At 33.4% G+C, this 12,658-nt stretch overlaps 1 protein-coding gene across 2 annotated transcripts in view; it reads left to right on the forward strand.

The window, feature by feature from the left end:
* The window catches only part of LOC103218871 (ovostatin), an 82,395-nt gene that overhangs the window by 68,564 nt on the left and 1,173 nt on the right, over positions 1-12,658 (forward strand). For both annotated transcript variants that reach the window (XM_007968150.3, XM_037995161.2), the window contains exons 24-33: positions 191-272; positions 2,914-3,070; positions 4,863-4,937; positions 5,270-5,435; positions 5,635-5,858; positions 7,233-7,448; positions 9,744-9,868; positions 10,489-10,579; positions 11,080-11,148; positions 11,363-11,465. In XM_007968150.3, the coding sequence (XP_007966341.3) occupies positions 191-272; positions 2,914-3,070; positions 4,863-4,937; positions 5,270-5,435; positions 5,635-5,858; positions 7,233-7,448; positions 9,744-9,868; positions 10,489-10,579; positions 11,080-11,148; positions 11,363-11,465 (1,308 nt within the window). The remainder of the gene's footprint in view (positions 1-190; positions 273-2,913; positions 3,071-4,862; positions 4,938-5,269; positions 5,436-5,634; positions 5,859-7,232; positions 7,449-9,743; positions 9,869-10,488; positions 10,580-11,079; positions 11,149-11,362; positions 11,466-12,658) is intronic.

Below are 12,658 nucleotides of genomic sequence, written 5' to 3' on the forward strand. Positions count from 1 at the left end.
GCATTTGGAAGCCTTATTTTGCTTCTCTCAGTTAAATCCCTGAATCCCGGCTATTTTGCTTGTTAAGTACATGAATGTATTTGTCTGTATGTATACATCCATTTATAACTAACACAAATATTCAACTTATCCAACTTTTCTTCTGGATCATCCATTTTAATTTGAAAAATAATATCTCTTCTTGTTTCAGGTTATCAGAGACAGCTGTCTTATAAACACTTCGATGGATCATATAGTACCTTTGGACATAAAGATGAACATGGACACACATGGTTTGAAGTTTTTTTACATCAGTTTAACTAGATGTTTCTAATTACTTCTAATCTACTTTTTTTTTAAGTGATTTTTGAGAATTTTATAAAAACTATGGATCTTCCCCCACAAACTATAAATATACAAACTTCCACACACACATACACATTCTTTTAATAGGATTCCTGGGCTCTTGGGTTAAAGACTTATGGTATTTCTATCTTTTACTTACAAAAAAATTATACATGATACATAAGCAAATTATTAGACAAAGTAACTCAATAGAGCAGGATAAAAGGTATGAAACTACATTTATTATAGAAGCAAATTATTCCATTGAAACAATAATATCCCAACCTAACCTAAAGATAGTCTCAAGATTGTTTATGATAACTGATAGTGCCACTCAGAAATTGTGCTGTATAACTATGAATCCTCTTAATGAGACTTTAAAAACCTATATTGGAGCAGAATCCCGGTTGCAACAAATGGGGAAATAAGCACTAAAACCAAATAATTTAAGCAAAGACTGCATTATTACTGTAAGCCTAAAAGACAGGGTCATTAATGAGATGCAAGTTAAATTTTAAAATTTGTTCCCTATATTATTAACTTTTATTTACAAATACATATTCACCCCTAGCTGCTATGTCCTGGGAACAGTAATACATCCTTGAGGTACAAAAAGACAGATGCTCGCTATAATAATCATTATTGTTTCTTTTCTAATTGAGGGTAGTAAATCTCCATAATAACCCAGTGAGGCAGATAGCATCATGACACCCATTTTACATATAAAGAAACAGAAACACAATATATTAGTTTGCTAAGTACCATAAAAAAGCACCACAGATGATGGTGTAAACAACAGAAATTTGTCTTCTTATGATTCCAGAAGCCAGAAGTCCATGACTCAGGTGTTAATAATGTTGACATTTTTTTGAGCCTGTCTTCTGGGCTTGGACATGGCTGTCTTCTCCCTATCTTCTCATGGTCTTATCTCGGTGCATATCTGTGTCCAAATTTCCTCTTCTTGTGAGGACACCAGTCATATTGTCATATTGGATTAGAGTCTACTCAAATGACGTCATTGTAACTTACCTCTTTGAAGACCCTATCTTTAAAAACAAGTCAAATTCTCTGATACTGAGGTGTAGGGATTCAACATTTGAATTTGAATGAGGAGGCAACACAATTCTACCCACAACCCACCGAGAGGTTAAATAATTTGTGCAAGTTCATATTGCCAATATTGTGGCAGAACTTGAATGTCTGTTCCAGAATGTGAACCTTCACTCACTACATTATTTTGCCTCTTGATAGTACATGACCCTTGACTCTGAGAAGTGTGGAATATAGTGGGAAAAGGCAAGTAAGAAAAAAAAAATTAAAACACAACGTGATAAAAGCTGTAATAAAAATATGCACATGATCCTATGGAAGTATATAGGCATGGCAACTTTTCCAGCAATTGCGTGATGACGTGTTTGGACTAAATGCAATGCATATTACACACATGGATGAATCCGACCGTGTTTACCTGTTAGGAATGCCAGTCTACAAGGGAGAAGTTAACTAAGTATAAACTACAGCTCGTTTTGGATGAGCCATTTAAACCCTGTAGACCTCAGGTTATCATGAAATGATAATAAGGCACACATGCCTCGTCTTGTCCTCTTAAGATATTTTTCTAGTTACAACATCCTATAATTTCCCAATAAGCTCTTAGATGTTAAGAGGGGACAAGTGCAGGAATTCTAGTTTTGCTTCGGGTAGAGATAAAAGAATCTGGGAAGATGTTATAGAAAAGGTGACTCTTCATTGAGGGCATGAATGATGAATTCAGAGAAGGAGGAAGAGAAAGAATTTAAGTCAAATGGATGGAGACTTGATTTAAGTTATTAACCAGCAACATATAAATTATTACCAAATCAGTAATATGCAAATTAAGCAAATCAGTAATATGCAAATTAATAAAAATATTATTCTTATCTGAGCAACTCATAAATAATCTCCATTAATGTTTTGGCAATATTTTCCTTCAGTCTTTTTCTCCTATGCTTTATAAACATAATTGAGATTATCCTGTATGAGAGGTTAGTCTTCCTTTCTTGAAACCTAACATTATTTGTAATAACTTTGCCATGTCATTAGAATAACTTAAATCATCCCTTAAGCCAAAGAGATGGGTGGGTGGACACGTTCGGCTAGAATTTGAGAAAGAAATTTTCAGGATGTGAAACTAAAAACATAATTGAAGCAAGTTACACTTTTTTTCTTTCTTTTTCTTTTTTTTTTGAGATGGAGTCTCGCTCTGTTGCCCGGGCTGGAATGCAGTGGTATGATTTCGGCTCACTGCAACCTCTGCCTCCCAGGTTCAAGCAACTCTCCTGCCTCAGCCTCCCAAGTAACTGAAACTACAGGTGCCCACGACCACACCCGGCTAATTTTCATACTTTTAGTGGAGAGGGGGTTTCACCATATTGGCCAACCTGGTCTCGAACTCCTGACCTTGTGATCCACCTGCCTCGGCCTCCCAAAGTGCTGGGATTACAAGCGTGAGCCACCATGCCTGGCCAGAAGCAAGTCACATATTTTAATGAGAATTCACCTGCCTCTCAATGGTTGTTATAATATGCACTGTATATCTTTTTTTTCCAGGCTCACTGCATTTGTTTACAAGTCATTTGCACAGGCTAAACGTTACATTTATATCGATGACAAAGTTCAATCCCAAACGCTTATTTGGCTCTTAAATATTCAGAAACCAGATGGCTGCTTCCTAAATTTTGGCAAAGTCTTCAACAATGCTTTGAAGGTACTGATGAGATTCTACCTTACAGTTTTCTATTCTTTCATTATAATTGTTTAGTGAATCCCAAAGTACACTGAAGAAATTGGCAAAAATTGTTGAACGGGAATTTCTACTAGCATAAACTAATTATCTTGAAAACCAATAAAACGTTTCTTTATAGCAAATGGAACATTTTCTTTCCTTCAGTCAGGTTAAAAACTCTAGAAGATTCTAACAGTAATTGTGGTGACTGGGGGCAGGGTGCAGGGGCAGGATTATTAGTAAAAGTGTGAACAAACAAGTAACAGAACCTGGATAATTCTTAATAGCTTAGTGCTTTATCATTTAAGAAATTCTTTATCAATATTGTTTTATTATTAGAATTCAATTTGTTTTGCTCTTACTTGCTAATATCCCTGAGATAAGTGTTCATAATGAATATGCCTTTTATTTCTAAGTGTTTTAAAACTTATGTTTTCTTCATAATTATCATAGTAGTATTTATTTGTTGAAAGTAGCTCGGAGATTTCATATAAGATATTGACCAAAATATTATTCATATGTCAATAATTCAGAAATAATCACCATTAATGTTTTGGCAATATTTTCCTTCAGTCTTTTTACTTATGGTTTATAAATATAATTGAGATTATCCTGCATGGATTTTTAGTCTTCCCTTTTAGAAACCTAACATTATTTATAATAACTCTGCCATGTCATTAGAATAACTTAAAAACATAAAATTAATAGCTCTCTATACATCATCATATGAATAAACCAAAATCTTTCTTGAGGTTTCAGTAATGCTTAATAAACTCAAAATAATGTTTTGTTAACATTCTTATATGTAAATAGGCCCCTAGTTCATTATTGAATTAGGGTAGCTATCTAAAAGTGTAATTTTTTAAGGTTCTGATAAAACGTTACCAGATTGATTTTTAGTAAAATTGTGCCAATTTTGATTCTTTTTACATATAGAGTATCTAACTCATAGCACTACTACTGACTCTGAGTAATATAAGTATGAAAACAAAAATCTTTGAAAATATAAAAGAAAAAAGATGGTGCTTAATGTCTATTTTTGTTTATAGGTCAATTGGTTCAAAAGTCAAATATTTTTCATATGATTATTTTTAGTTTATTTTTTCTTATTTGTACCTGTCTTTTAATCTTTTGGAGCTAGTTTGATTTTCTTTATAGCTAATATTATTGACCTACTAGAATTTATTCAGTATGTTGTGTAATTTATATGTAATTTACTTCTATATTCCAAATAGTTTACCACTTATCATGACACCTCTTGTTAATTAATGCTTTCTGTTTCTACCGATTTTTGAGGCTAACTTTGTTACATTGTTTTCTATACTTGATATGATTTCTTTCTGCTCTATTGATTGATCTACTGATTATACTACTATAAAATATTTCTATTTTATACTATACTCTTTTAATCATAGTAATATCATAGCATGCATTCTTTTCATGATACTTTTTATATTATTTCTAGGGTAAATATGAGGGTGAGAATTAAATTAGAACTTTGCAGAACATTCTCTCCCTCCTTTGATTCTAGATGCCTTCTGAGGCCCGTAAGTTATTTTGACAAGTGATGTTCCTATTTATATAAAATGTTCAGGTGTTTGTTCTCTATTTCCTACTTTTTATAAACAGTATCTTTTGAGGACATGAAAAACTTCACCTCCCAAAAATATAGGAAAAGAAAACGAACAAACTGAGTTTTCAAATATATTAGATTTAGAAATACCCTTCCTCTGAATTCCATGAGACTGACATGTTACCCCTATGTTTCATTCAGGGAAAAGAAGATAATGAAATCTCTCTAACTGCATATGTTATCGGTGCTCTGCTTGAAGCTGACCACCCGGTCTCGGTATGTAGCCCACTGGTGATCCCACGAACTTGCTTCTTATGAACTTAGAACATTTTATGCCAACAATATAGTAATAGGAAGTAGAACTATATGTTTGTAGCTACCACATATGCTGAATAATACTGAATCAATATTCTTCTGAATCGTCAAATTACACTGTGCAGATGGAACTATGTGGAAATTAAAATGAATACGTTGTATTTGCCCTTTGAACATTTCAGCACAAACAAGATTCATTCCTAATTTTTTTCCAGCAATGATCATATCTACATCTGTGTTTTTGTATGTGTTTTTGTGTGCACATTTGATTTTTTCTTTTTTATTCTTTGCAGTTTATGGCTATTCAAAAGGGTCTCCAGTGCTTAGAGACTGTATCTAGGGAAAGAGCTATGACTACTTACGAGCAGGCTCTCCTAGCCTACACTTACAGTTTAGTAGGCTATGAAGACAAAAGGGAATTCTTCTTCAATGAGCTGAACAAAAAAGCAAAAAGAGTAGGTGAGTGTTTTTGACCCTTCCTGGAGTAACATGCTGGATAAGTAGAATGATTGGCAGTGGGATAATTATCATCTCCTCATGTTTCTTTATTACCAGTTGTAAGGTTTGCACTCCCTCAAATACCACCCATTTGACCACACACAGTTATATGCCATGCTTTGACACAGACACTGTTGAATTCCTTTCACCTTTTGGTCAGGTGGCTCCGTGTACTGGGAACTGGAAGAGAGGTTTTCTATGGAAGGATCGTCATCTTTCTACTACCCTCAGGCTTCCTCCGCAGATATAGAGATGACCTGTTATGGGCTATTGGCTCTTCTTTTCAAGCCACAGCTGACTTCAGAAGAACTGTCCTATGCATCTCAGATTGTACATTGGGTGGCAAAGCAGCAAAATTCCCGTGGAGGTTTCTTCTCCACAAAGGTAACTCTATATCTTTATAAAATTTCTATGCACAAGAAAATTGAGCACTTGCTTTGCATTGGTGGTATTGGTCTTTAAATTTATATATTACATTTATGCAATTAAATGTAATTGTTGTCACTATTGAACTTGCTATCATTTTTCAGTTTGCTGTCTTTCAGGTTTTTTACAGATGTAGCATTTTATCTAGTAATAATCTCTAAATACTTATTCAAATATGCTTTACTTTAATTTTTAAAATAAAAACTTAAGTACTAACCTACTAAATGTTCTGTATAAAATTAGCTATGATTTTATCAGAAAAGGTGTTCTCAATTTGCATTATCATCAGCAGTGTGTACCTTTCATTATATAATTTCAAAATCATTTCTCTTGATCTGATACAATATAATTAGTAATACATTCTGTATAAAAATAAATCTCCCTGGTTTCTACTTAGATAGAATATGCTTTCGTTTTTTTAAAGTTCTCTTTTATTTCATATATTATAAATTTCCTGGTCATATCATTTGTATATTTCCTAATAGGGATATTAATCTTTTCCTTGATTATGTGTAAGACTTCTGAATATAGTAAAGATATTAACCTTACTAATGCGTGTAACATCCTTGTCAACTTTCTGTTTTTCTTCCAATTTTTATCATGCTTTAAAATACACATTCTTTTCTTTTCATTTTCACTGAATGTAATTATTCTACTGAAGATTCTCACTTTAAAACTAAGAATATTACTCAACACAAAAAATTATATAAATATATTATCAGACTTTTCTGTAATATGAATTAATTCATCATATTTCTATTATGATTCATTTTATAGGATATATTTTGATTTTATAGGATATAATTTTATGGGATGTAATTTTATAGGATGTATTTTGATAGAGTTACAGTAGAGACCTAACTTTAAATGGCCAGCCGGCTGTCTCGATGTCATTTATGTAATAATTAATTGTCTCAATGATTTGAAATGCTACTGTTATTGAAATATAAAGTCACATATATTTTGTCATCTTTTTAGTCTTTTTGTTTTTTCCATTGATATTTTGGCCTCGTTGTATGCTTTGATGTTTGGTAAAACAAAACCTGATTTGATAGGCATTTAAAAAAAATTTTCTTGGCATTTTCTTACATTTTTATTCTATTAAACAATGTTTTGTTTGTGTTAAAGATTTGAACAGAAGTGTTGCCACAAACCGCATTTATCTGTTTAAATTATACAGCACCCAAGACAGTATAGTTCACAAAACAAAGTAAAATGCATGGAAAAAGATGTAATCGCATTTTAAATTATTTTTAAATAAATCACAGCCGTATTTGACTGATTGCTAAATCCTATGGTATGCTTTAATACAATTTGCCATTCTTCTTTTAGGATACCATTGTGGCCCTCCAAGCCCTGACACTATTCCAGAGGCTCACTTTCTCTAAGAATAGACAAAATTCAGTGCAAATTTTCTCTGACCAAGGATTCAATACAGCCTTCCAAGTGAATGATAAGAACCGTTTGTTGCTACAACAAATTCCATTGCCAACAACTAAGGGAAAGTATATGGTGGAAGTGAATGGCAATGGCTGTGTTTATGTGCAGGTAATTTTGGGCTTTTTTACCCCCCAACTTATCAAAACTTATAATCTAAGTGAAACTAGAGAGAATAGTATAACGAATGAATAACTAGATTTAATAGTTTGTTCACATTTGGTCATTTTTGCTTCACATTGTTTTGCTGAATTCTAAAGTAAATTAGAGTTATCATGCCACTCCTAAATATGATATATATGGATCTCCAAAAAATAAATAAGGACATGCAATTATGTAACTGCAATGCCATTATCAGAGCGACCACACATTAACAATAGCTTGGCCAGGTGCAGTGGCTCACACCTGTAATCCCAGCACTTTGGGAGGCCAAGGCAGGCGGATCACTTGAGGTCAGGAGTTTGAGACCAGCCTGGACAGCATGGTGAAACCCCCATCTCTACTAAAAATACAAAATGTAGCTGAGTGTGGTTGTGTGTGCCTGTAATCCCAGCTACTCGGGAGGCTGAGGCAGGAGAATTAATTGCTTGAACCCGGGAGACAGAGGTTGCAATGGGCCAAGAACATGCCACTGCACTCCAACCTGGGCAACAGAGTGAGACTCCTTTTCAAAAAATAAATAAATAAATAAATAAATAAATAACAATAGTTTGTATTATGATATAATTTAATTATCAAACCTCTATCCCCAAATATACTTTATGGTTGTTTTTCGAATCAGGATTCAATCAAAGGCCATACTTTGCAGCTGTTTGTTATGCTTCTTAAGTCTCTTTTAACCTAACAGATCTATCAAGTTTTTTGTATTTTTTGTGACATTAATTTGTTGAAGAGATCAGGCCAGTTGTGGTGTAGAATTTCCCTAATTCTGAATTTACCAGATTGTTTTCTTCTGCTGTCATTTAATTTGTTGTCTCATTCTGTGCCTTCTGTAACTAAAAGTTGGATCTATATTTATACTGTATCACATCCAGAGGCACATCATTATTAGCGATGTGAAGTTTGATCACTGGATTAAAGGTGGTGATAGCCATACTTCCCCACTAATGTTGCTGCTTTTTTCTTCTTTGCACCAACAATTAACATTCAAAATATTACACTGGGATCGTAAAGATGTTGAGTTCATCATCAATTTTTACCTACAAGTCTTAACACGCATTGATGATCTTTACCTGATCAACCATTTCATTAAGAACTACAAAGTGGTGATTTTCTAATTCTATCACACCTTCTACCTTTATTAGCTGGCATTGCCATACTGTATAGTCCAATATACCAGAGTATACTCAATATGTCAAATGTTTCTGGACAGTTGGCGGTAGTTCCCCTCTTTGACCATTACATATGACTTTGAAATTATTATTATTATTATTTTTTTTTTTTTTTTTTTTTTTTTTTTGAGACGGAGTCTGGCTCTGTCGCCCAGGCTGGGGGTGCAGTGGCCGGATCTCAGCTCACTGCAAGCTCCGCCTCCTGGGTTTACGCCATTCTCCTGCCTCAGCCTCCGGAGTAGCTGGGACTACAGGCGCCCGCCACCTCGCCTGGCTAGTTTTTTCTATTTTTTAGTAGAGACGGGGTTTCAGTGTGTTAGCCAGGATGGTCTCGATCTCCTGACCTAGTGATCCGCCCGTCTCGGCCTCCCAAAGTGCTGGGATTACAGGCTTGAGCCACCGCGCCCGGCCGACTTTGAAATTATTAATGTGTATATATGACTTTGTACTTGGACAGGTATATCTTCTGGAAATATTTCTTGAAGTGGGATTATTAGGTCAAGTTAAGTCTTTAACCAAGCCTCTTACCAAGTCATTTTATCTTGGATTTAGATTCTGCAATTTCTCTTATAATTTATTCATTGTATTCATGGTATGTACCTTGATTCCTGAAGTTCTGACATTATAGTAATTTTATCAGTTGCTTAAGGCTGAAATCAGATCATTTTAATTATTATCCAAAACACAGCATAGATATAGTCTAACTCTGCTACTCAGTAGCTGTATGAGTTTGGACAAGTTACTCATCTTTCTGTCCCCCGTTGCCCTCATCTATAAAATGGAGGTTAAAAATAGCATCTACCTCAAAGGATTGTTGGAAACATTAAAAGAATTATTATATAAAAAAGCATTTAAAAGTAAGTACAGCGTATATGTTCAATAAATGTTAGCTAAAGTTACTAGTGTTACCAGTATATTGTATAGAATTAGTGTTACTAGTATATTGTATATAATTGTATAGAAAAAAAGAAGCAGAGAGGTAAAAATTAACTTTAAGTTGAAATGTTAATGTGGAGGTAATGAATTTAAAATTAATCCTTTAGTTAATCAACAACATATTATATGTTTCTCCAAGTCAACTCTGAGATATAACATCCTGCTCCCTAAGAAGTCGTCTGGATTTTCCCTTTCTGTGAATACAGCCAATGCTTTCTGCAGAGGATTATTTGATGCAAAATTTGACCTTGTTGTTTCAGCCAGGTAACAACTCTTTGTTTTTTTTGGTAAACATAGATATCCCTCTACCTCTAATTCAGGTAGCCTAGTGTCTTTCTCTGCCTCCCAGTGAAACCACATTCCAATTATTGTATGTGAAAGACTGGCCTGTCTTTATCCTCTCGGAAAATATATTTCATCTTGTTTAAATTGTCTGAATTTTATAACATTATGGTAGGTGCAAAAATAAATCTGACTTCGAAAAAATATGGACCAGGAGGAAGTTGTAAGGTAAAAAAGTTCTATAAATTCCTCCTCAAGAGGTACATTTTCTTTGTTTCTAGTTTGTAAATCAACACATTGCAAACTCTTACTTTTGAAACATAAAATTCTAAAACGAGGTTATCAGACCTAGGTTCAATTCTCTGGGTCCACTTAGGAATGAATTAAGACGCATGTTGTGTCATTTCGGAGCACCACTAACTTCAGTTTATTATTAAATTATTCCAGTCTCAGAACAATAAACTCTATAAAGGGGATGATAAAATAAACTTTTTTTTTGCATGAAAATACATTTTATTTTTTGTTTTCCTAAATATTTTTGTTTTCCTAAATAATGATCAAAGTTTATCTGAATTTTAAATTTTGTACTTTTTTAAAAAAAGTTATCATGGAAAGCGCAATTCTTCCAACATGGCTATCATTGATGTGAAGATGCTTTCAGGATTTGTACCAGATAGATCATCAGTTAAGAAGGTAAAGATTTAAACATTGTTAATTGAAATAACTTCAGAATAGTTACAATGTGTTGAGCCCTGTGCTATACTATACATTGGCCACAAGTTTATTTTAAAAAGGAATACATTTTCTATTCTTAAGGAGTAAAATTTGAATCTTATGTGTATCTTAAAGTAAAACATTGAGGTTCTCGAATTAATTTATATTCTTATACTGTCAACAGTGTATCACTAAAAAACAGGTAAATGAGTTAGTGTTTAGTTATTATTATATTCATTCTATTATTCTATTTATTTAAAATTGGAATCTAATATATACAGATAGATGTTTCAAAAATGTTGAATGAATAAATCTCAAAGATAAATATTTGTTGTTGAAGCTTTATAGAAACATGGCAAGTATTTATAAAGATGCAGGAAAACCTCCAAGTTGAAAGCAAATATTTTATCTTTGGATCACTAGATGTTTGTAATCCTAGTTCCCTGAATTTTCAGCACATTTTTCTTCCTTATGTTTAGCTTCAGGAAGATGGCAAAGTACAACGAGTAGAAATCAAAACCACTCATGTCTTTTTCTATCTGGAGAATGTGAGTTTACTGTCATAACTTAGTTTGTGTGTTGATGTATATGCTTGAGTCACAATGTGGTTTTACTTTTGTCTTTGTTTTTTTATGTTTAAAAAAGTTTTCCTAAGAGCAAAAGTATCGAAACTGTATTGCTAAAATAATTCTGAATATTTGAAATGGAGAGAAGTTGAGGGAATACATTTCAATATGCATAACAATATTGATTTATTCTCAGGTTACTCAAAAAGAAATTCAATTCTCATTCTCCATCAAACAAGATGCACTCGTATCCAACATCAAGCCAGCATCTGTTCAGCTCTATGATTATTATGAAACTGGTAAGAACCGTATTTAGTTACTGCGGTTTTTGTCATTAAGTAATTGCAGTTCTGGCCATTACATTCAAGGTGAAAACCACGATTGCTTTTGCACCAACCTAAATAGTTAAACCAATTTTCATTTTCCCTACTGCTGTTACAGTTCTTATGTTTGAAATCTTCTTCCCTTATTTGGTGTTTTGTAACTGTTCATACTGCCTAATACAAAAAGCATCAGAATTTCAAGAGCAAAATTTGAGGGTTTTTTTCTACCTAAATGGACAAAAGTGGCCTGATTTTTCTTAACCAGTCTTCTCACTAAGATGTTCACTTAAATTATTGGAAAATAAATGTGAAGTAGGCTATCTAGCTGAATATAGATTCAGGCAAAATAAAGTTAATGGCTATGGAGGTTGGCATAGTTTATGCATTAGTGTGAATTACAGGATACAGAAATCATGTGTTTATTTGAAGAGAGAAAGAGACATATACTGTTAGAGATGATAAAGATACGTTCATAAAAATATTCTTAGAAAACATATTTTTAAAGTCACAACCATTTGTTATTCCTCGCAATTCTATGGATCAGCCAAGCTGATTGGTGCAGAGTGACTGGTTTGGGCTGGTTCAGCTCTTCCCTCTTTGACTTGCACCTGTAATTCACCTGGTGAGTTGGCCAGCTGGATGTTCTAGGAGGCCTCATTCATATGTCTAGCATTGGACTGGCTCTTGATTGGCGGCTGGCTGACTGCCAGCTGAATCAACTTATTCTTGCCTCTCATCCTTCAACAGGCTAGTCTGGGCATCTGTTTATCTAGTTAGCTACCATCTATCTATTCATGTATTGCTTAGCACAGTGAAATTTTTAAATAAAAAATTTATAATCAGAGCCAACTTGGTCAGATAATTTTGGGTTTCTGGATTTTGTTTTGTTTTGTTTTGTTTTCAACCAAGTTCTTATGGTGTTATTAATGTTTTAACCAAGGCTCAGGAAAGGTAAATTCTTACTGATAACACCAGACAAGTAAGTAGCAGAATACAATCTCTAAATGAGGTCTTCTGTTTTGAAATTGAAGCTTATCTGAACACTGTGCTTTTGCTAGGTAAAAATTATGTCTATGAACACATTAAAACATAGGTCTAATAACTTTACCAATTAAAGAATTAAAATGACAAGTTAATTATTTTCAAGTCAGATTACCTCAGCCAATAAA

This window comes from Chlorocebus sabaeus, chromosome 11 (genome assembly GCF_047675955.1).
Source record: "Chlorocebus sabaeus isolate Y175 chromosome 11, mChlSab1.0.hap1, whole genome shotgun sequence".
In the NCBI taxonomy this organism is placed as follows: domain Eukaryota; kingdom Metazoa; phylum Chordata; class Mammalia; order Primates; family Cercopithecidae; genus Chlorocebus; species Chlorocebus sabaeus.